General features: G+C 43.4%; 1 protein-coding gene across 5 annotated transcripts in view; it reads right to left on the reverse strand.

Annotated features, from left to right (window-relative positions):
* The window catches only part of PTPN3 (protein tyrosine phosphatase non-receptor type 3), a 723,876-nt gene that overhangs the window by 139,149 nt on the left and 561,850 nt on the right, over positions 1-22,877 (reverse strand). For all 5 annotated transcript variants that reach the window (XR_003854628.1, XM_029589859.1, XM_029589860.1 and 2 more), the window contains 2 exons: positions 5,239-5,329; positions 4,147-4,208 (listed from right to left, as the gene is read on the reverse strand). Coding sequence is in view for 4 of the 5 variants with exons in the window: in XM_029589859.1 (XP_029445719.1) it covers positions 4,147-4,208; positions 5,239-5,329 (153 nt within the window). In the remaining variant the exon portion in view is untranslated. The remainder of the gene's footprint in view (positions 1-4,146; positions 4,209-5,238; positions 5,330-22,877) is intronic.

A 22,877-nucleotide genomic window follows, 5' to 3' on the forward strand; every position in this document is an offset into this window, starting at 1 on the left:
AAAACGCTCAGCGAGCGTAAGGTAGCTCCAAACTGCTTTGGAGACAGAAATTACTGAGCTTCTGCACTTCCTGCAGGGGTATATGTACTACGTGCTGACGTCAGATCAGTCTCCAACTGCTAGCACGAGCACACTATACCCATTTGTTCTGAGTCCATCTGCTACACGCTAGGAAAACTTATATTTTTAGATTACAGTTGCAGAATGGAAGAAGCTTGCTTTGAAAAATATTGGGCTAGCAAGTAGAGGAAAACAAGATGATACCAACCCCTGCTATGACAATTTGGATTCTTGTCTGTGATCTGAGGGCATATTGCGGGCCAAACTGCAGGGAAACTGGCAACTCCATTGCTTCATACCAGTGTTTCCCAACCTTTTCAAGCTCAAGGCAGACCACCTTTAACAAAAGTGTTGTGTGGCATGCTGGTCTTCAGGTAGCAGGCAGTGTGGGCATGAGAGGATTCATATGGCCAAAAGAAGAGCGATGGAAGCACTTAAAAGCCCACCAGTCTCTTCCAAATTTTAAAACAAAAGGAAACAGGAAGAGGACAGACACACCTGAATTCATCACATGGACCAGATTCCCGTATAAACAAGTGCAGGATAAAAGAGAAGATAGTGTAGCGTGGGCAGCTCGCTTGTTTAGTTACGTTGTCTGTGACATGTGGCTCCACTACTACTTCTCCCAGCAATTAGAGTAGGAAATTGGGTATTTTTGGTATATTTGGTAGTGTTCAGTGCACAAACAGGCCAATTCAATATCAATGTGTTCATGACTGAACACCCACTCCCTTAATGTGCGCCAATCCACCTTTCCCGAGCACCCAATTTAATATTTAAATCAGGTGCTGCAGTAAAAAGGAGGAGCTAGGGGAAATTGTGTGCCCCTAGGATCCTCCTCGGCAGTGGGCGCCCAGGAGAGGTGGTGATCAGGTTGGGAAAATGGATGCTCAATTTTATGAGCGTCCCTTTTCTTAATCTGATCGCCAGCACACTTTTTTTTTTTTTTAATTCTCATATTTTGGTTCCTCCAACTTAATACTGCAACAATAGTAAGTCAGAGGAACCGAAAAGCAGTATTTTCTGCTTTTCTGTAATTTTTATGGGTTAAAGGCTCACATTTTTTTTTTAATTGGGGGAAAATAGGTAACAGCCTCATCAACATGAATTTACATGTGATAAGTGTTATTACCTATGCGCTCAATTGAACACGTGTTTTGGATGCGTTAACCCCTGTTTTGCATCAGGGATTATAGACGTACGTCCAACCGTGCGTTGAGCCAGGTGCTGCTATTGCATCGGCTTCATTTTCCCTGTTTCATACAGCCTTGGGATAAGAGAGGTTGAAAAGACTCAAAGGAAGCTCAAGTGTAGAGATCAGGTGGTGCTTTGTGCAATGTGTGCTGAAAACATGGCCCGTCTACATGTGCCCTGCATGCTGCTCATTAAATTTAACATACTTTGGGGTGCATGCATGATTGCACTTGTTCTCAGAAAGAAGCTCCTATGTGTTTAAGTGCCACTACTGGGGTCTCTTGTTACTACAAGGTGCTGGCCTGGATCTAAGCATCAGGAAGTGGTGACTTTTCTATGACAACACCTTATCAAGTCTGACGGCACACTGGTTGGGGAACCTTTGCTTACAAGTGCTGCTGTGAAATTCCCAAAGCTGGCCCTAGAGATATTGGGGCGGATTTTCAGAGCCCTGCTCGCCTAAATCCGCCCAAATCCGGGCGGATTTAGGCGAGCAGGGCCCTGCGCGCCGGTGAGCCTATTTTACATAGGCTCACCGGCGCGCGCAGACCCCGTGACTCGTGTAAGTCCCGGGGTTCTCCGAGGGGGGCGTGTCGGGGGGCGGGCCCGAACCGCGCAGCGTTTAGGGGGCGTGCCGGGAGCGTTTCGGGGGCGGGCCCGGAGGCGTGGTTACGGCCCGGGGCGGCCTGGGGGCGTGGCCGCGCCCTCCGGACTCGCCCCCAGGTCACGTCCCAGCGCGCAGGAGGCCCGCTGACGTGCGGGGATTTACGCCTCCCGGAGGGAGGCGTAAATCCCCCGACAAAGGTAAGGGGGGGGCTTAGACAGGGCCGGGTGGGTGGGTTAGGTAGGGGAAGGGAGGGGAAGGTGAGGGGAGGGCAAAAGGAAGTTCCCTCCGAGGCCGCTCCGATTTCGGAGCGGCCTTGGAGGGAACGGGGGTAGGCTGCGCGGCTCGGCGCGCGCCGGCTATACAGAATTGATAGCCTTGCGCGCGCCGATCCAGGATTTTAGTGGATATGCGCGGCTCCGCGCGTATCTACTAAAATCCAGCGTACTTTTGCTGGCGCCTGATGCGCCAGCAAAAGTAGGCCTATTCGCATAGTTTGAAAATCTACCCAATATTGTGCATTTCCATGGCAATCCACATCTTTTTGTTTGTTGGAGCTAAATAGAAGGATCTGAGAGGATGGGGGCTTTGCTTATATTTGATGCCACATTTTAAAGATGTGAATTCAAGTCCCCTGCTCTTCAAAAAGAGCACTCTGCTGGTTTAATAAAATAGGTAGTTTTCAGTTTTAAAATTTTTTCACACAATCAAACGAGACTTGTACTGACACAATGCAAATATGAGCAGTCTAGTTTTCTAAATTTAATATAATTGTGTTACAGAATTGTTTAATTATATCACATAAGCTCTATGAAAAGAAAAGGGGACTGATTTGAATCAATACCAACACCTACTCTGCATTATAGTATTGTCTCAATATAAGGTCATCAGAAGCAGGAATGGCAGTGTTTGTTTTTTTTATATGCAGCAAAGGACTCTCTCAAATGTATTGTACAAACAGCAGCATCAAACTTTCAATAATGCTATTCTTGAATCATAGTATGAGAAAGTTGCTCCCTTTGCAGCTCATGACAGAAATAATCACAGCATTTAAATATATTAGGGTCCTATTAAATTAAACAAATGGTAGATTTTCAGCAGATGATATGAAGCTTGATACAGAAGTTTGACAATGACTGGCCAGTTTATAAGGCATCGACCAGCAAATAAATATAAAAATCCCTCTCTTACATTCCTACTTGGAAAAAAAGAATAAAGACAGGCCAGTCTTTCTAAGATCAAAGGAGTGCACATTTCTCCTTTCTGGCTCTCATCAATATGTAGGTGGAAAACTCTTCAGTAGTAGCTGACAGGGAATTGTAAATTTAATCCATTAACAAATGACAGACAAAATATATTCTTGGCTCTCAATGTTCTACTTTCTGATCTATGTGGTCCTGTGATGCCTCCCTCTGACAAGCAGTTACCTATATTGCACAGTAGGACATAGGACAAATGATGGTAACCAATAACTATTCTATAGAATCAACTATTGTTCACCAAATTTAAGTTTGTCACTGTAAACGTGGCCTCACATAACCACAATACTAAAAAAACACAAAATACACAAATACCTGGATTATCTTATGACTCTGAGAATACTTCACTCTTACCTTTTCAGTACTTAAGAACTTTTTTTTTTTTTAAATGGATCACAGGAAAACCGCATTAGCAAACAACCTTTTTCCCTAAGAACTTTATGTGCTCCATCATCTTGCACACAAACAGAGCACATATCCCTTAATGCTCGGGAATGCAAAGCTATGCAAGGAAATGAGAAATGACAATTGAATCCACAACCAAAACAGCAGAATAACACAATTACAGTAACTGAAATCAGTGGGACCAGCTAAAATATTTAGTCTTTTAGTACTCTCAAGACTCCCTATTATTGTAATTTTTCTTTTAGCAATTGTGGAAAACTTTTACAATTAGACCATTGTTAGAATTTGCTATCTTTCAACCTGATATCAAATGAGAACATCAGTCTAAAATGTAACAAGTCGTCCCACCCAGAACTAATGGGGCCTATTTTCCAAGACATCTCCACATATACATTGATTGTGAACATCCCCATTCCTATTGGAATCATGTTCCGTGTGCCCCCTCCCCTCATCCTCCCAGATATGTTTTGAAAGTTTTATCTGGACAGAAGACACACACACATATATCACTTTTACGATTTCTTTCCATTTGGAAAGTAGGATAAAAGTGAACTTATTTTACACAGACTACTGGACACTATCATTATATGCACTCTATATAAGTGCTGTGGCTGCTTCTCTTACATTCACATAGTTGGCATTAATGTAATCTTCATTTCCTTGCAGTGTTACCCGGGTGGCATCATCTGTAAAGAGAGAACAAGGCAGTATTCTAATTATTGAAAAACTGACATGCTTTGTATTTAATGTAATGTGTTATTAGGCCAAATAAGCACAGAAACAGATGTTCAAATTCTGGATTACTGGCATATGAACAACTGCATTCAGAATAATAAAAAGGTGGACCATCTGTCTTGTAGAAGAAAAAGGGATGAACATACAATTCCTTCCATAGTTATCTGAATCGTGAAAGAAAATAATTAAACCATTGTTTTTTAAATTTGAAAGACTGAACCAGAGATTAAACAAATCAGTCAAAAGAGCTGCTATAGTGGTAGAACCAGTCTTTAGATTTTAGGCTCCCTAAACTAAAGAACTGAGCAGGCTGTCAAGCAATTCTGTGACAATCATGGGCATTACCTGAATAACTCCTGCCAGATAATTAACATGATAGCAGAAATGTGCTGGGAGTAAGTTGTCTTCAGTAGCTGCCTTCCTGCCCAGAGTTGCAGACAAGCAATGGTGCTCAAAATCCACCAAAACACTGCCATGCACCAATTCTACAAACTGCTGTCCTAGCAAAGTAGTACATCCACCAACTACTTGGAAATGTTATTTGCTACATAACAGAAAGGGACGGTAATGATAGATCTGCACACAAAACTGCCTAGGGCCCTAAAGGAAGCAAGAGTGAACTGCAAAATGCAGATATTTTGTTGCTAGTCCTGTAGCACTGTATATCTTACATATGCAAGAAATGTAGATGGTATTTTTCACATTTTAAGAATATGTAGGCTTTGAACCTCTGTTTTGGGTACTTGCCAGGTTCTTATGGCCTGCATTGGCCACTGTTGGAAACAGATGCTGGGCTTGATGGACCCTTGGTCTGACCCAGTATGGCATTTTCTTATGTTCTTATGTTTTTACAGGTGTCCAGAGAGTGAACTGTATAGCCATTAGATATCTTAGAGGATACTGGTCTGGAGAGAAGTTAATGACCATCATGTGCTAAATGGGTACCATCAGTAAAAACATCAATATGCTCTGAATACTCACAAGGCAGAACATCTTTGTATCTGTTCTTATCCATATTTTGGCCAGCTTTTGCACACGTAATAGACAACCCTGGCTTCTTTCTGTAGAGTTGCTGAAACAGAAATGTGAAGGACACGATCAATTACAGGTTTTGTCATGTGTCAAACTGTTTACATTTTTAAAAGGTGATACTGTCGGGCTTCCTACCGCTTTGAAAAATCTTCTGACCACTGAGGCTTTGATTTTTTTTTTTTTTTTTTTAACACTTCTTACTCACATACAACCACTTTTTATGCGTGCAAGTGACATTCCGAAAATCAGTCAGGGGCTACTGTACATAAGAGTGCATGCGTAATCTGGTATCATGTATCTGTGCAAGGTAATTTGTGCATGTTCTTGATCAGTTACCCAAAGATCTTCAAAATGAACTTATGCCCATAAGTTTGCTTTGAAATTACTTGGCAAAGTCTATGTGTACAACCTATACCTTTGCTGCTATGCAGGCTCTTATAGAATTACCTACTCAAACATCAAGTGTTTTTTATAAACCTGTAATCCAGTAAGAAGATTTAAAATTAGCAGACTACTTTGCTCAAATATTTAGTGAAAATGACAGAGGTTCATATTCAGCTGGGGACAGTCCAAGTGGCGTACCTACACTGCAAACATATGATGATAAATCAAAGTTATCTGGATACATATATGCAGATACCTTTAGGACGGCTCCACTGCACAACCAGACATCCTGCTAAATCAGCCCTGCCCCAGAATGCCCCCTGACTTACCCAGCTAAATCTGTAACTGGATAAAAACTCACCTGGATAAGGCAGGGATGATGAAAATGAGGAGAAATTTAAAACCTGCAGTTTGTCCGGCTATGTTCAGAAATTAGCCAGATAAACTGTTTGAATATGGACCTTTGTTTGACTCACAAGTGACTGGAAACTGTATAAGAGTGTCACAGTAGCTCTGCTGGGGTTACTAAATCATTGCCTCTCTCAAAGTTATTAGTTAAGGCTTAGAAGTTCACCCTTCCAGATTCTGTATCGAACGCATCAGAATAACAAGAATAAAGGAACAAATACTACTGAAGGTAGAGTTCTCCATGAAAGAAGTGTAAAAAAATGAAACCGAGGAATCAACTCAATCGCTCTCTTATAAACAAAAGCAGATGTAGTCAACATCATTGAAAGGACAGCTCATGGACATTCTTAGACCATTTATGATCTTGAGGCTTGTTTGTGGAGGATAATAAAACACAATATAATACATTTGTATTAGTCTTTTTTTAATGACTCGTTTTTGCAAGAAGATCCCGGAGAATAATAAATTGCTTGGAATTCATGATGCCAGGGAAACATAAGAAGCTATTCTATTTACTGCTTAGAATAAATCAGCAATGTTTGCATACAGCTAAACCCACTTCATGTAATTAGATTGGCAGATTAAGGTCATAGTAGTAAACACATGACAAGAACACCAATTTACAGATAAACAAAAAGCACCTAGGGCCTGATTTCATAGGATTTTCCCCATAGACAAGGAATAGAAGGCCTTGGAAAATCAGGCCCTTTGTGTGTCACACTAGTTGAACAGAATGTCAAGCCCAAGTTAAGCAGCATTTGCTCTCTTTATATTATAGATTCTTTGTCAGCACCTTTTGTCCATCTATCTTGATGCTAGCTCTTTACTACCAGCAATGCATCTGATTGATTAATTACGACTATGGGCATTAGGGATGTGAATCGTTTTTCTGACGACTGAAAATATCGGACGATATTTTCAAACTCATCAAATATCAGGAGAGGGTCCCTGAAAGCGATAGGAGAACCTTTCTTCCCGCCCCCCCTATTATTTTGGGGGGGGGGCGGGAAGAAAGGGCACATGAAAACAACCTCCAAACCCACCCTGACCCTGTAAATCTCATTATTTAGAATAGCCGACCCCACAAAAACTTTTCTAAAGTACCTGGTGGTCCAGCGGGGGTCCCGGGAGTGATGTCCCGCTGTTGGGCCGTCGGCTGCCACTAATCACCATTTTTAAAGATGGCGCCGGCCGTCCATTGCTCCTACCATGTGACAGGGGCCGGCCAATGGCACAGATAGCCCCTGTCACATGGTAAGGGCAAAGGGCCATCGACGCCATTTTGTTTACTGGCAGCCGATGGCCCAAGAGCGGGAGATCGCTCCTGGGACCCCCGCTGGGCCACCAAGTACTTTAGGAAAGTTTTTTTTTGGGGGGGAGGTGTCGGGAGGGTGGGGAATTCTAAATAATTAAATTTAAAGGGTCGGGGTGTGTTTTTTTTTTTTTCGCCTTGCGACAGCCAAAAAAAAACCAAATGGTCAGAACCACAGGAACGAAGATTTCCCGTGGTTTTTCATTTACGAACCTGATACCAGAAACGAGTCCAGTACCGATTCATATCCCTAATGGGCATTATTCATGAAGAAGTTCTGTCTTTTCTATATTTGAGTTTTCTGATCCTATAAGCACCAGTGACAAAAAAGCAAAACCAATAAACAGAAAGTTGCAAAGAAATGTGGCTCACTGGGGCATCTGAAAGGAAGTAAGGGAAATAAAAAACTGGCGAAAGTAAGTTTACAAACTGAATTAGCCCTCTAACCACATGCAGGTCCAGTTTCTCTGGCAATCACTGACTGTCAGATAAGGATAACATCTCTTCAGCCTATATGGCTGAAATGTGAATGGTCTAAGACAGTGGTTCTCAACCGGTGTGTCGCCAAGAACACGCAGGTCCCCTGCTGACCCAGCAGCTCCCCGGTCCTCCTCCGCCCGAGCTTAAAATGCTTTCTGCCCGGGCGGAACGCGGCACCGGCATGGTCTCTTCTTTCCGCCCCCCCGCAGAAAAGGAAGTGGTGAGCAGCGGGTGCGTGCGTGGGAAGAAGAGACCATGCGAGTTTGGTCAGCATTGGCCCGAAGAACAGAAGAGAGACGCGGCTGGAGGAATGAGCAGCGCAGCTCAGAGAAAAAAGATGAAGAACGTCAACCCCCGCGGTCGATGGGACTCCTTTCTCCGCGCGAGGGCTGAAAATGAAGGAGGTTAGGGTTGGGAGGAGGCTGCTGCTGCCGCTAGTTCCGGGGAGGGAGGGAAGGAGAGAGAGTGAATGAGCAAGCAAGCATGTGTGTTTGAGATCCTGTGTGTGTATGTGTGTGAGTGAGATAGCATGTATGTGAATGATTGGGAGCCTGCATATGTGAAAGAGAGTATGTCTGTGATTGAGAGCCTGCCTGTGAGAGAGAGAGCATGAATGTAAGTTTACAATTGGGAACCTGTATGTGTAAGTTTGTGATTGAAAACCTGTTTGTGTGAAAGAGTATGTGTGTATGATTGAGATCCTTTGTGTGTGAGAGAGATCATGTGTATGTATGATTAAGAGTATGTGTGTCTGTGTGTGATTGAGAGCTGGTTTAGGTGAGGGAGCATGTGAGTATGTGATTGAGAGCCTGTGTGTAAATGAGAGAAAGAGAGGACATGTTTGTAAGCATGTGAATGAGAGTCTGTGTGTGAGAGAAAAAGACAGCATGTATGTGTGTGATTGAAAGCCTGTGTGTGTAAGCCTGAAAAGATAGACAGCATGTGTGCGTAAATGTGTAATTAAGAGCCTATATAAGTGAGAGAAAAAGCATGTGTATATGTGAGTGACTGAGAGCATGTGTGTATAGGTGTGTAATTGAGAGCCAGTGTGAGAGAGAGCGCTGGTATGTGACTGAGAGAGGAGAAAGTTCCAAGCAAACCACCCCGCCTCCTGCTAATTCAGAACAATCTCAGGACACCTGGATATCAAACGTTCCCAGGTATGCAGAGCAAAAACATTTTTGTATCCTTATTTTTCGTTACTGGGTCTTTGTGTCTTATTTTGAAATATTTTATTGGTATCTAGAAATTTTTTATGAGTTTTTAATTATTGGATATTCCACTCATCAGCTGTTTTGAAATAATCTGTTCTTTTTGTTAGTATGGTTTTACTGCTACTGATTTTATATTTCTTGATTTGTTTTATAAGGATGGGTGATGTTTCTTTTTTCCTTTATTACACTGCATACAGAGACTCTGGCTTGTTGCAGTTTCCAATTCAGTTTTTGTCTGCATGCTTCTAGTTATGCGTTTTGGTCTCTTTATTCTATGTTAGGTGAGGGTCAGCACATGTGACTCAGGTGAGGTTTTCTGCTGACGTGTATTTTCTGTGTAGGGCTCTATAGCAGCCTGGCTTGGTCCGTTTTCCTAATAGGAGGTGTATTGGTGTCTTAATATTTTCAGTGTTGCCTTTTCTTAGGTAAGGTGGTTACTGTTAAGTGCTGGAAATTGGTGCTGTTTTGGTGTGGGAAGTTTACTATTTATGTAATTTCTGTTCAGACAGAATATGTATCTTTTCCTTGTGTCATTTTAAACAATAAAAATAATTACCGGACCTTTACTTCTTATTTCCGCTGTGAATTGTAATGAGCAGTGTGTCACACATGTGAGTGTGGCCTGTCAGGTGTGTCACGATGGGAAAAAGGTTGAGAACCACTGGTCTAAGATATGACCTAAGGATGGTCCCTTCTTGGTGGAGATGGAGAACCTGTACAATATGGGGAGAGGGCGTTAATGCAATGCCACCCGACCCCATAGAGGATATGAAGCAATGTGGCTCCTGGTTAAATCAGGAGGATAAAATCTCTAGTTGAAAAAAATACAAAAAATAATATATTTATGCAGAGCGCTCAGCCGAGCACACTATATAACCTGTAGTCGGACGCGGGTTGAATAGGAACTAATCCATCCCCTAATGGGATTAGTGCCTATTCAACGCATGTCCAACATGTTTCCAACATGGAGTTAATCTAAAAGCGCTCATCACATGCAAATGCATGTGAATGAGGCTATTAGGCATTCACTCCGATGCAAAAAAAAAATAAAATATGTGCATCTCGGACACACATTGAGCGATCAGCAATAGCTGAGTGCATTTAAAACAAGTACAGAAAAGCTGAAAAAACTGCTTTTGTGTACTTCCTCCTACTTACTATTGTTGCGATATTAAGTAGGAGGAAAAACAAAGACCCCAATGTCTATTTTCCTAACTGGCGGACGGCCGAGTTAGAAAAACAGACGCCGTTAAACTCTGTTGCTTTTCATAACTGGCAGACCGCTGAGTTAGAAAAAAGGATCAGGTTCTCATTAGTAAGGAAGCGCTAGGGGCACGCAAGCGATTTTAAATCTCCAATAAAGGATCGAATTTTGGACATCATTGACTGCTTTACATTCTAATTCTCCCATCTTGCTTCTTAGACTCCTGGCATTAGCATACAAACATTTCAATGTTTGTTTTTTGTTTGTATTTTCATTCTGCTTTTTAATTGATAGGAATGTTAGAATTTTTTTTAGCTCAGGTGAGTTTTTAGTTACAGGCACTTGGACTACTTTTCTTATTATTGGAACCTCACTGACAGGATGCCCTAATTCTAATGCCTTCCCCTGTGTTGTAGAGTGAATTATTTTCATTTTCAAATATTGAGATAGCTGTTTTGAGGAGCAGACGGCTTTTGAAATTAGTCCAGGATAATCACAATCTGAGAAGTTAGAAGGGTCAGAGTATTTGTTCAACCATGGAATTGCTTTCACCTAAATAATTTAAGGCCTAACAAGTCAAAAAACATTTTAGGTCTTAACTTTTTTTTTTTTTTTTTTAATTGAGTAATTAACTGGAAGGGTGTCCATCTTTTGCAATACCATATTCACCTTTTTATTATTTTGAATCTTATTAAAATCAGGAAAGTAATTTTGCATTAAATAATGGAGAAAGCTGACCTGTTTAATTTTGTACCATCAATATCAAAGGATCCAAGAAATCATGTTGGTGCATGATGCCAGGAGATGGTTTATTCTGGCATCAGCCAGGAATCCTCAAAGTTATTCTTGTAGGGAGGAGAGCTGATCCTCAGCACAACCTTGGGAATTACACCAGTTTCCAAATGCCCAGGTATTAATTCGCCTTTGGAGCCAGGAAGACTGGGTCTCTGTGCTGTATTGACATACACAGTTTTTGAGAAGGAGTTGAAAGAAATGCTCTCCAGGATGACCTGAGCAAGGGAGCAATCAGCAGTTACTGATGTGCTCAAGAGAATGGAGCATTAGAGGATCCAATGCTTCCATGGGAATGGGCAACTGATGCCTATTGGCCAAGATAAGATCTCAATCCACTTTCAGTCAGGTAATCCTAGGAGTGGGACTATAGATTTGAGGAATTGTCTAAGGGCAAGACCCTCTGAATCACCTCCTTTGCAGAGAATGGGAAAGCCTCCTTCAGAAGATCTTTGCAGTAATTTTGTGAATTGATTGCTGGCTGATATTCTATAAGTTTCAGATGGAGACAAAGTCCAGGATCTTCCTGGGTTACTGTGGTTCTGTTAATGAGGACCCTGAAGGTACTTGTTCCCTGGGATCTCTGAGAAGGAAGTCCTTTTAACGGGCTATGTCAAATCTTGTCATAGCATGCTATTAATTCTTCATATAATAGTATGTATAATACTTGATGCTAACCAAGAGGATAGAGTAGGAAATTTGAAGCTGGCGTGCAGAACTCACATGGTCTGTTCGACCATTGGCATTTTAAGTACCAGATACTGGAGCCTCTACTGTCATTCTAGCCCTGTTAACCATTGCAGGGAGCTCTTCAAGCCTACAACATCCTTTGCAGGTCCTTTATATCCACTCACATTTGTCAAGCAGCACTGCCCAATCCCTGATTGTTTCCTTCACTAACCAATTTCTGTCTTGCTCCCATTTTCAACTCTCTTCTCTGTCCTCAATCCCCTCCCCCACTCCATCTACTTCACTTCCTTACCCTTTATTCTATTTTTTCTTACAAGATTTAATATATTTATTCTGCTATTTCTTCATCTTCCCTAAGCTGTGGGGAAGTTAATTCTCCATTTTCCAGTCCCTTCCTTTTCTTTGGTCAGTTATCACTCTCTCTTCAGTACACTTCTCATCTTATCTTTGCTTCTAAGCTTTCAATATCTTCTTTGGAAAATGGATAATACCTTGAAATCTTTGGCTCACCTATGCGGCGGTGGTCAAAATAAAATAGAATGCTAGGAATTATTTGGAAAGGAACACAGAACAAAAATGGAAATATCATAATGCCTTTGTATAGATCCATGGTGCAACTACACTGAGTACTGTGGGGAGTCCTGGTCACCCAATTTCATAAAATCACACACACACACACACACACAGACACACATAGTGGACATAGAAAAGGTTCAGAAAAAGGCTAAACAGATTAGGACTCTAGTTTGGAAAAGAGGTGACAGAGGGGATATGATTGAGATTTATAAAATCACAAGTGGGGTGGAAGGGGTAAATAGGGAACATTGAAGTACCCTTTCAACTAACAAACTAGATGACGCTCCATGAAATTAGCAACTGGCAAATTTAAAACAAATTGTAGGAAGTACTTTTCTTTACTCAACACATAATACAGCTATAGAGTATGTTGCCAGAGGAAACTAACATAGTGGGGTTCAAGAGAGGGTTGGAGAAGTTCCTGAAGGAAAAGTTCAGAAATAGTTATTAGCCAGGTAGACTTAGGAAAGCCAGCACTTATCCCTGGGAGTGAGACACAAGAAATAGATCAACTATTGGGGATCCACCAGGTACTTGTGACCTGGATTGGCCACTGTCTGACAGGATGTGGGCTCAATGGACCTTAGTCTGATCCTACTTGACACTTATGTTTTTATTCCAACTTTATTTCTGCTAAATATTATCTCCAGGAAGAGACAGAACATAGAAAAAAATAAAGTAGAGTTGATACAAAGGGGAAGGGATGTTAAAAGGAAAGAAAGTAATATCTTGGAGTTATCAGCAAATGCATGATTGTGGATATACGCAGAAGAGCAGCTGGAAAGCAGAGTTGCTTACCTGTAACAGGTGTTCTCACATGACAGCAGGATGTTAGTCCTCACATATAGGGGACACCATCAGGATGGAGCCCAATCACGGAACACTTTTGTCAAAGTTTCTAGACCTTTGACTGGCATCTACTGGGCATGCCCAACATGGCACCAACCCTGCATCCAGCAGGGGTCCCCCTTCAGTCTCATATTATAGCAAACAGTACGTGCGAAAAATAAAATAAGAAAACGTTAACGAACCCAACACCGCGGGGTAGCAGGTGGGTTTCGTGAGGACTACCATCCTGCTGTCTTGTGAGAACACCTGTTACAGGTACAGGTACAGGACTACCATCCTGCTTTCTCACAGGACAAGCAGGATGGTAGTCCTCACATATGGATGAGTACCGGGCTGAGGATGCCCGAGCAATGCACCAAATACACCCAAAGACGTGCAACAGGCACAACAATAGGGGAGGCATCCTGAACCCTGAATGGGTCAGTGGACAGCTGTTGGGTAATCAAACTGAAAAGTTGCGTAGAACAGACTGGCCAAAGATGGGAGTCCTGCCTGCCAGCCTTATCTAAGGCTGACAGCTCCCCACTGGCCATTCCACGAAGCTGTTTGGTAACGCCGAATGTATGGAGAGAACTGCTGGTCGCAGCCTTACAAATGTCAGCAAGCGGCACCGAATGGAGGTGTGCTACTTGACATCACCATGGCCCTGATAGAGTGTGCTTTCACACGGTCTTGTAACGGAATGCCTGCTTGCTCGTAGCAAAAAGAGATGCAGTTCACCAATCAGGAGGAGAGGGTTTGCTTTCCCACAGGATTTCCAAGTTTGATGGCATCAAAAGACACGAACAACAGAGTGGACTTCCTGTGGGCTGACATGCGCTCTAGATAGAAAGCTAGGGCACGCTTACAATCTAAAGAATGCAAAGCCTGTTCTGGGTTTGTATGGGGCCTGGGAAAAAAGGTAGATAGGATAATAGATTGGGTAATATGAAATTCCGACACTACCTTCGGTAAGAATTTAGGGTGCGTGCGAAGCACTACCCTGTCATGCAGAATTTTAGTGTAAGGCAGGTAGATAACTAACGCCTGCAACTCACTAACTCTGTGAGCGGATGTGATCGCAAGAAGAAATACTACCTTCCAGGTAAGATAGCATAGATCACAGGAGTGGAGAGGCTCAAACGGAGGTTTCATGAGCCATCCCAAAACCACATTAAGGTCCCAAGCAGGGGCAGGATGGTGCAGTGGAGGTTTTAAATGGAGCAAGCCTCTCATGAAACGGGATACTAAGGGTTGTGTTGAGATGGAGACATCTCCTAAACCCTTATGGTACGCAGACACTGCACTTACATGCACCCTGATAGAGTAAGTTTTTAGGCATAACTTTAACAGGTGCCAGAGAGAGTCCAGGAAACTCGCAGTGGAACAAGTGAAGGTGTCTATGGCCATGGAAGTGCACCAGACCGTGAACCTCTTCCATTTAGAGCGATAAGACCTTCTCGTTGAAGGCTTTCGTGAAGCCACCAGGACTCGGGATACAGACTCTGAAAGGTTAAGAGGTTGGAGTATTAACCTTTCAACATCCAGGTCAGAGACAGAGCCTGGAGGTTGCGGCGATGCAGGAACCCATCGTTCTGAGTTATTAGAAGGGGATCCTTCCCCAGAGTAATGTGCTGGCGTACTGTTAGGTCCTGGAGGACTGGAAACCACACCTGGTGTGGCCAGTGGGGAGCTATCAGGATCATTAATCCCTTGTCTTGCTGGAGCTTCACGAGAGTCTTTAAAATGAGAGGAAGTGGAGGGTACGCATAAAGAAGACCGCTGGACCAGGAGAGGGCGAAGGCATCTCTTGGTTGCGAGTGGTGATTGCGAACAAGGGAACAGAGGTTGTCCACTTTGTGGTTGTGGACAGACACAGAGGTCTATGCAAGGGTAACCCCAGCATTAGAATATCGTGCCCACGACCATGGGGATGAGAGACCACTCGTGCGGATGGAAAGTGCGACTCAGCTTGTCCTCCAAAAGATTGTCCACTCCCGGCAAGTAGGTTGCTTTGAGGAACATCAAGCAGGAAAGGGCCCATGCCCATATCTGTGCAGCTTCCTGACACAGGAGGTAGGAGCCTGTTCCCCCTTGTTTGTTGATGTACAGCATCGCAACCTGATTGTTGGTTTGAATCAGGATGGCTTTGTTTGACAGGCAATCCTGAAAGGTCTTGAGGGCATATCTGATCATCCGCAGCTCCAGGAAATGTATCTGGTATTTGGCTTCCTCTGGAGACCAGGTTCCCCGAGTCTGCAGGTCGCCTACATGCACACCCCATCCGAGGTTGGATGTGTCTGTTAAGTAATTTAAGGATCTGGAGCCTGAAATGAAAGGCCTTGAAAGATTGAGTGGTGCATCCACCAGGCTAGTGACAGATGAAGCTGTTTGGTAACCTGGATAATGCTGAACATTGGCTGACAAGCTTGAATCCACTGGCATTTTAGGGTCCACTGCATCACTCTCATAGCTAGGTGAGCCATCAGAGTGACATGCACAGAGGTCACCATGTGACCCAGCAGTATAAGGAACTGACAAGCAGTTGACGATACTCGAATCTGTAGTTGATGCGCCAGAAATGTTATGGTGAAAGCACGATCCTGGGGGAGGAAGGCTTTCGCCTGTATAGTGTTTAAGTCGGCCCCTATAAAGGATAGGGTTTGAGATGGAACTATCTTGGATTTGGGATAGTCGATTAGAAACCCTAAGGAGATCAGGGTGTTGATAGTGAGACACAGGGAGGTTAGAGCGCCCTGCTGAGTCGGAGCCCTTATCAACCAATCGTTGAGATAAGGGTAGATATGCACACCCTGGATCCTGAGGAAGGCTGAGACCACCATTAGGCACTTGGTGAATACTCTTGGAGCAGATACCAGGCCGAATGGAAGTACACGGTACTGGAAATGACGAGGGCAGACCAGGAATCGCAGGTACTTGTGATGCGATGGAGTAATTGAGATGTGTGTGTAAGAGTCTTGGAGATCTAGCGAGCACAGCCAAACTCCTCTTTGTAGCAGAGGAAGTAGAGAGCCCAAGGTTACCATTTTGAGTGTTTCTCTCTGTAAAAATTTGTTCAGGGTGCGGAGGTCCAGTATCGGGCGTACGCCACCTGACATTTTTGGTATTAGAAAATACCGGGAATAAAACCCCTGTCCCTTAGAGATGAGCTTCGTTTTTCTGGCTCAGGTCGGGTTTCAGTTCGGGCGCTTCGTGGGAAAATCTTTTTCGTGGTTTGCGTCCCCCGAACCACGACGAATTGCCTAATTCATGATAAACAAATGCACATCTCTACTGTCCCTGCTGAGAGAGGGGCACTGGCTCTATTTGCTCGTGATTTGAGGAGGGATGAGACCTCCTGTTCAAGCAAGGGTGAGTGGATGGACGTCTTCCACGTCAGCTGAGGTGGAGAGTCTGCTGGAACAGTCAGGAAAATTAGGTGGTAACCTTGAGCGACTACTGCACGTACACACTGGTCTGTGGTGACTGACTGCCAAGTGGTGTTGAAGTGGCAGAGTCTACCACTGACCGGTATGGATGGAAGAAGAGGATGGCTTACACTCTCTAGGAAGGAGTCAAAATCCTGATGCTGGTCCAGGCTGAGAAGTTGGCTGAGACTTTTGAGGCAGAGACTGCCTGGATTGACCTTTCTGGTAAGGTCTGAAAGGGCATCCTCTAGCAGCCTGAGGATAAAACTTTCTTGACTTGTAGGTAGGCTGCTTAGAGTCACGTTTGAAAGTTCTCTTAGGAATGGAAGGAAACTCAAACGGCACAGAGGAAAGCTGGTGCAGTGTCTCATGGTGATCCTTCAACTGCGCCACAGTCTCTTGGATCTTTTCCCCAAAAAGATTATCTCCAACACAGGGTAGATCTGTTAGCCTGTCTTGGACTTCTGGCCTTAAGTCTGAGGATTTTAACCAGGCCCATCTTCTTGCACTAATTCCCGCTGCAGATACTCTGGAGGCCGTGTCGAAGATATCATACACAGCGTGGACTTCGTGCCTCTCAGCATCCAGACCCTTTTGAGCCAGAGCATGAAGTTGAGTCTGGAGTTGTTCTGGTAGAGAATCAGAGAAATCCTGGATCCTCTTAAAAAGGTCCCTGTTATACTGGGTCATGTATAACTGGTAAGAGGCAATGTGAGATATGAGCATTGAGCCGTGGAAGACACACCTTCCAAAAGCATCCAGGGATTTTTGTTCTTTTCCTGGAGGTATGGAGGAAAGAGGTTTTGAACATCATGCCACCTCCTGCGCTGATTCAACAACCACAGAATGATGATCTAACTGTGATTCTGGAACCTAGGAGCTGACTGCACTAGATAGGTGGCGTCTGTCTTGCGGCTGACAGGTGGGACGGAACATGGGTGTTCCAGGTTTCTTTTCAGAAGATCAAGCAGGATTTCATGAATAGGGACAGACATGATCGCCTTAGGAGCATCAAGAAACTGGAGTACCTCCAGCATCTTGTGCCTAGAGTTCTCTTCTGTCTGAAGTTGGAAAGGAATGGTTTCAGACATTTCCTTGATGAAATTAATAAAAGACAGACCCTCTGGTGGAGAACGTCGTCTTTCATCCGGGGGAGAGGGCTCTGATGGTAGATCATCTGTATCCTGGGACATATCGTCTGTCTAGGGATCATAGTGTTGATCTCCAGCACTTAGAGGGTCTCCAGTAGGGAGAAAAGATGCTAATCCTGAGGGACCAGGCCAAGGCATAGACGGCATTGGAGGTGGCACAGAGGGCATTGATGGAGGCAACGACGGCATCAATGGAGGCAACGACTGGTTTGGTGACCTCGATGGACGAGTCGGTGGTAAAATGCCAGATGGTGGAATGGGTATCTGTGATTCCTCATCATCCGATAATGGAATCGGCGTAGAAGGCACTGAGGTACCGGTGCTCTCAGTGTTCCATCGATGGCAGGGCACCGATCAATGCATCCAGTCTTCCCAGTAGCGGTGCGAGGGCTACGGGAATCGGATCGGTGACAGGCTCGGGCACTGGTACTGGCGTTGATGGAGGCTGGAAGCCCTGAAGTGCTTTACCGATGGCCTCTTAGATCATACGATCCAATTCTTCGTGGGAGCCTGGGGCGTGGAACCCCAGCTCTGGAGTAGGAGGCAGCACTGGCATAGCCGGAGGGGTCCATCGGTGAAGGTGGAATCGTGGATCCCGACACCACTGAAGATAGGGAACGCCTCAGTGACCCGGTCACAGAAGAGGATGGGGCCTTTTCTGTACGGGGCATCTTTGTTGGTGGCTCTGTCGACGCCGATGCCAAGGACTTGCCTGGATCGGTGGACTGAGCCTTCCGATGATGGTGTCAATGTTTTTCACGATGATCCCCTCTGTCCTTTTCTTGCGGAGGCAAAGAGGGAATTGAAAACTTTGGAATCGTCGATGCCGGTTGGGCAGCAGCGGTGTCCCGGTGCTGGCGAGAGGTCGATGGTACCGGCTTGGACGAAGTCGAAGCTATCGATGGAGTCGGGGTTTTTGCCTGAAAGAGAAACTCCATTTTCCCTAAACGAGCCTTGCGACCCTTCGGTGCCATTTGGGCACATTTGGTGCAAGTTAGGACATCGTGGTCGGACCCCAAACACATTACACAGACCCTGTGCGGGTCAGTGAGGGACATCGTTCGTGTACAGTTGGGGCACCGACGAAACCCCGACAAAAATATAGCCGCGGTGTGGTCGATGGCCAGTAGGCCCCAAAGGAAAAACTCGACGGGAATCGACCGCAACAAGGGTAAAAGCTTACCTTTCTACCGCAGAGTATGGATATCGATAGGGGAACCCCTATTGGGTAAAGTTTTTTGAAAATTTTTGAAGAAGTTCCGTGAGGAAAATTCCTGTCAGGAATCTCAAGAGCTTCTTAACCCGCGAGGCTACTGCTGCACAGAAAAACGGGGACCCCTGCTGGATGCAGGGTTGGTGCTATGCTGGGCATGCCCAGTAGGTGACAGTCAAAGTTCTAGAAACTATGACAAAAGTGTTCCGTGACTGGGCTCCATCCTGATGATGAATCCCATATGTGAGGACTACCATCCTGCTTGTCCTGTGAGAAAAGGACAAATCATTGTGGAATCCCGACGGAAAGTGAGGATAGATCAGAACAGGAAGAGTTAGCAAGGACCTTAAAGGAACAGCTGGGAAAGGTAAGATTAGCATTTATGATAGTCCTGGCTGGATAATTCCACAGCTGAAATAGAAGAACCATGTAAAAACAGGCACATCAGGTAAACAAGAATAGAAAAGTGTGAAAGAGGAATCATGTGGCGATGGTTGAGCAGGGATAGGAGGGCACATTCATTAGAGACAACAAGCTGGAACCTAGATTGGAAGGGATAAACAGCATTGGAAGGAGGAAAGGAAGTCAAGGATATAGTGGAGTGTACACTGGAAACCTTAGAGAAGAAAGGAAGGTGAGAGATGGCTCAAATTTGGTAAAACAAGAAGAATTAAACTTTTCTTTTTTTTATTTTTAAGAACATAATAGATTTGAAGAGTTCAGAAGAGACTGAATGTAAGGGAGAATATGGTTATTCTTTCACACTTTTCTATTCTTGTTTACCTGATGTGCCTGTTATTGACATGGTTGATCATGCACTCCCAGTTTCTAATGTTGAATCCTTCTAAGAAAAAATTATTTTTTGTGCTTTCATCAACTGATATTCCTTGCCCATCAGCTGGGTTGTTATGTAATTCTCTCGCTTTCTCTAACTTTACTTGGAATCTAAACAGTCTCACACTCTCTCTCCCCATATTTTTGCTCTACCAACTGTTCAATATTTATAAAATCTGCTCTACTTTGACCTTTGATACCTGTCATCTTCATGCCTTCTTCTTGATTTGTTTCTCTGCTCATTATAGCTCCTTTAGGAAATCTGCTGCAAGATTTCTCCACAGGATGCCTGGTTTCTTTCAAGCCTCTAAGTTCACTGGCTCCCTGTCAAATCTTGTGCACTGCTCAAACTTCTCTTTTCACTAACAAATATAATTCATTGACTACTGCCTCCTTATTGTTCTTCTCTTCTACAATATATAACATAATGAATGACAGCAGATGAAGACAAAATGGTCCATCTGGTCTGCCCAGTAAGGTTTTTTGTAGGGTGGTAGCAATTACATCTTGGAAAATTGTGTTTACCCCTCACATCAAACAGGCGATCCCCATTATGATACCTTTTTACTGGACAAAAATTGCCTCTGAATACTGAAGACACCTGAATGGTTAAACCCCCTTCTCAAATTTTTTTTAGACTTGCTTATTCAGGTGCAAAAATCCCTGGATTTCTGATCCGTTTTTATTTTGTGCCAATATTATGAGACACCTAAATCGAGCTCCAAATAAAAAACAAAATGTAACTAAACATTTAAAGATGTTTAGGGGATACATAGGAAAATCATATGAAAAGAACAAAGGAATTTTTTTTTTAAACACACCTGAAAGACTCATTTTGGTTCGTCATTCTATCAAGTTGAAGTGCTTTGGACTATAACCATGTCATACATTTAGAGATAAAAATGATACCTGCATTTTAAGTCATTTCATTAGCATTTTAAAACTATAAAATTCTGCAGCAATGTACTTTGTACTGCTGTTAAACCATGTGCCTGAAAGATCCCAAGGCATCATTGCTATAAGTGCCATTGTATTATTTAATACACACAGTTATTTGGGTGGGGGGGGGAGAGAAAAAAAAGTCCATTGGAAAAATACATTTGCTGATTTCTAAAAAAAAAAAAAAAAAAAAAAAAGAGAGTGGGTAAATACTGAGGTATTGGGCTAAAAGGCAGACTCCATTTAAGAATTCAGATTTCTCAGGAGACAAGATGGCTGCGCATACATGCTGAGAGAATGCTGCTCTGAAGTTTCTTAAGAATTTCCTTGAATATGCCTGCAAAAAGAAAGGGGAAAGTTCGGGTCTACCCCTCCGAACCAACCCCGATATCAGGACAGCGTCTAATAACATCTTATGCACCGGCGTTGGTAGTGAATTTGGAGGAGAATGCCCCCACTTCGGCGTTGGAGGAAGGAGCCCCCTCGTCGCAGGGGGAAGTGACACTTACTCCTCCAGATCCCCGGCGCCCAATAATGACTTCATCTACCAGTTCCCCCGCGTTTGCCAAAGAGCAGCCTGCCAAAGCGGCGACTGTGGCGTTGGCAGGAGTGGAACTCTGAGGAGAACTCTTTGGCCTGCCTGAATTTCCCGAAAGCCCCACGGTGAGTAGAGTTGGAGGTACTGAGGCGGTAATCCGAACATCGACCCCCCGAGCAGGGAGAGGGAGAAAGAAGGGATAGGCTGACGACGGTGGAGAAAAGCCTGGATGAGAAAGTGGGTGAGTTAACCCACTTTCTAATACCAACAAAGCCAGCAATTGTGACTCTTGATGCATTATGGGACTTAGTGGCTGGTCTGAGCAAGGCTCTGTTTGAGACTAATGCAAAAGTTGGAATTCTCAACACTAAGGTGGAAAAAATGGAAGAAAATGCAGTAAAAAGTCAATCTAGGATAGATTTGGTGGAAGCTAATTTGAAAAATACTGACACCACTAAGTTGATTAAAGATGTGACACTAGCTTCCCGTAGAATTGAGAACCTAGAGAACTACTCCAAACATCTCAACCTTAGATTTACAAATTTTCCTAGGATTGTGGGGCAAGCAATGGATGTGACTCTTAAGAAATATTTCCTTGAAAATTTGAAGCTTAATGAGCAAGGTTTACCCTGAATAGTTAAGCAAAATTTTTTTATGTCTCCACAAGTGGCTAGACGACGTCCTGAAAATCAGGCTGAGATTATGGAGAATTTAACTCGGTATCTAGAAGATTCTTCAACAGAACTGTGTGACAGAGCAACTCTTCTAGTTACCTTTGCAACAGAGCATGATATGGGAATTGTGATGAAAAATTTCTTTAAAACATGTCAACTCCATTTTATGGAGCAATGGTGAGAATTTTCCCGGACCTTGCTTGTGTTACACAGCAAAGGAGAAGGGAATTTTTGGTTTACAGGTCACAAGTTAAAAGTTTGGGATACTCCTATGTTTTGAGATATCCGAGTAGATACATTGTGAAACGTAAAGATGAATGTTTTGTTTTCTATTATTCAGAGCAGCTCAAATCATTTGTAAATGCTAGGGTGATTTCTGTAATTTCTCCTAGCGAGCACTAAGTGGGATCAAGAATAATATGTACTACCAATTATGCTAAGCCGTTTCTTAAGAAACATGAAAATGTTGAATTTCCTGAGTTTTCTCCTAGAATCTGTCTCCTCACTATTTCTTTTTAGAGGATCCCAGTCCATAGTTTTTGATGCCTTTGTTATAAATGTTCTTATAACTTTATGTATTAATTGATATGGTTGAATCCTATTTTCTTTAGTAAGGATTGTCTTACTTTAAATGTTTGAAAATTATAATAAAGAATAAATTAAAAAAAAAAAAAAAGAATTCAGATTTCTTAGCAGTGAAAGATGGATTGTAATTGCCAGAGTCGAAGGTTTAAGATGCTGTGTCACATAACAGGAATGGCAATTCTTCCACATCTTGTGAACTATCTTCAGGGGCGGATTGAGGGAAAATAGTGGCCCGGGGGATTTTTCTCCAATTACATATACAAAATAATTTACATATATAATTTACATATATATGTACACACCCCTATATTTCAGCATGGTCCTCCCGTATCAACACA

Source organism: Rhinatrema bivittatum, chromosome 2 (assembly GCF_901001135.1).
Source record: "Rhinatrema bivittatum chromosome 2, aRhiBiv1.1, whole genome shotgun sequence".
Classification (NCBI taxonomy): Eukaryota; Metazoa; Chordata; class Amphibia; order Gymnophiona; family Rhinatrematidae; genus Rhinatrema; species Rhinatrema bivittatum.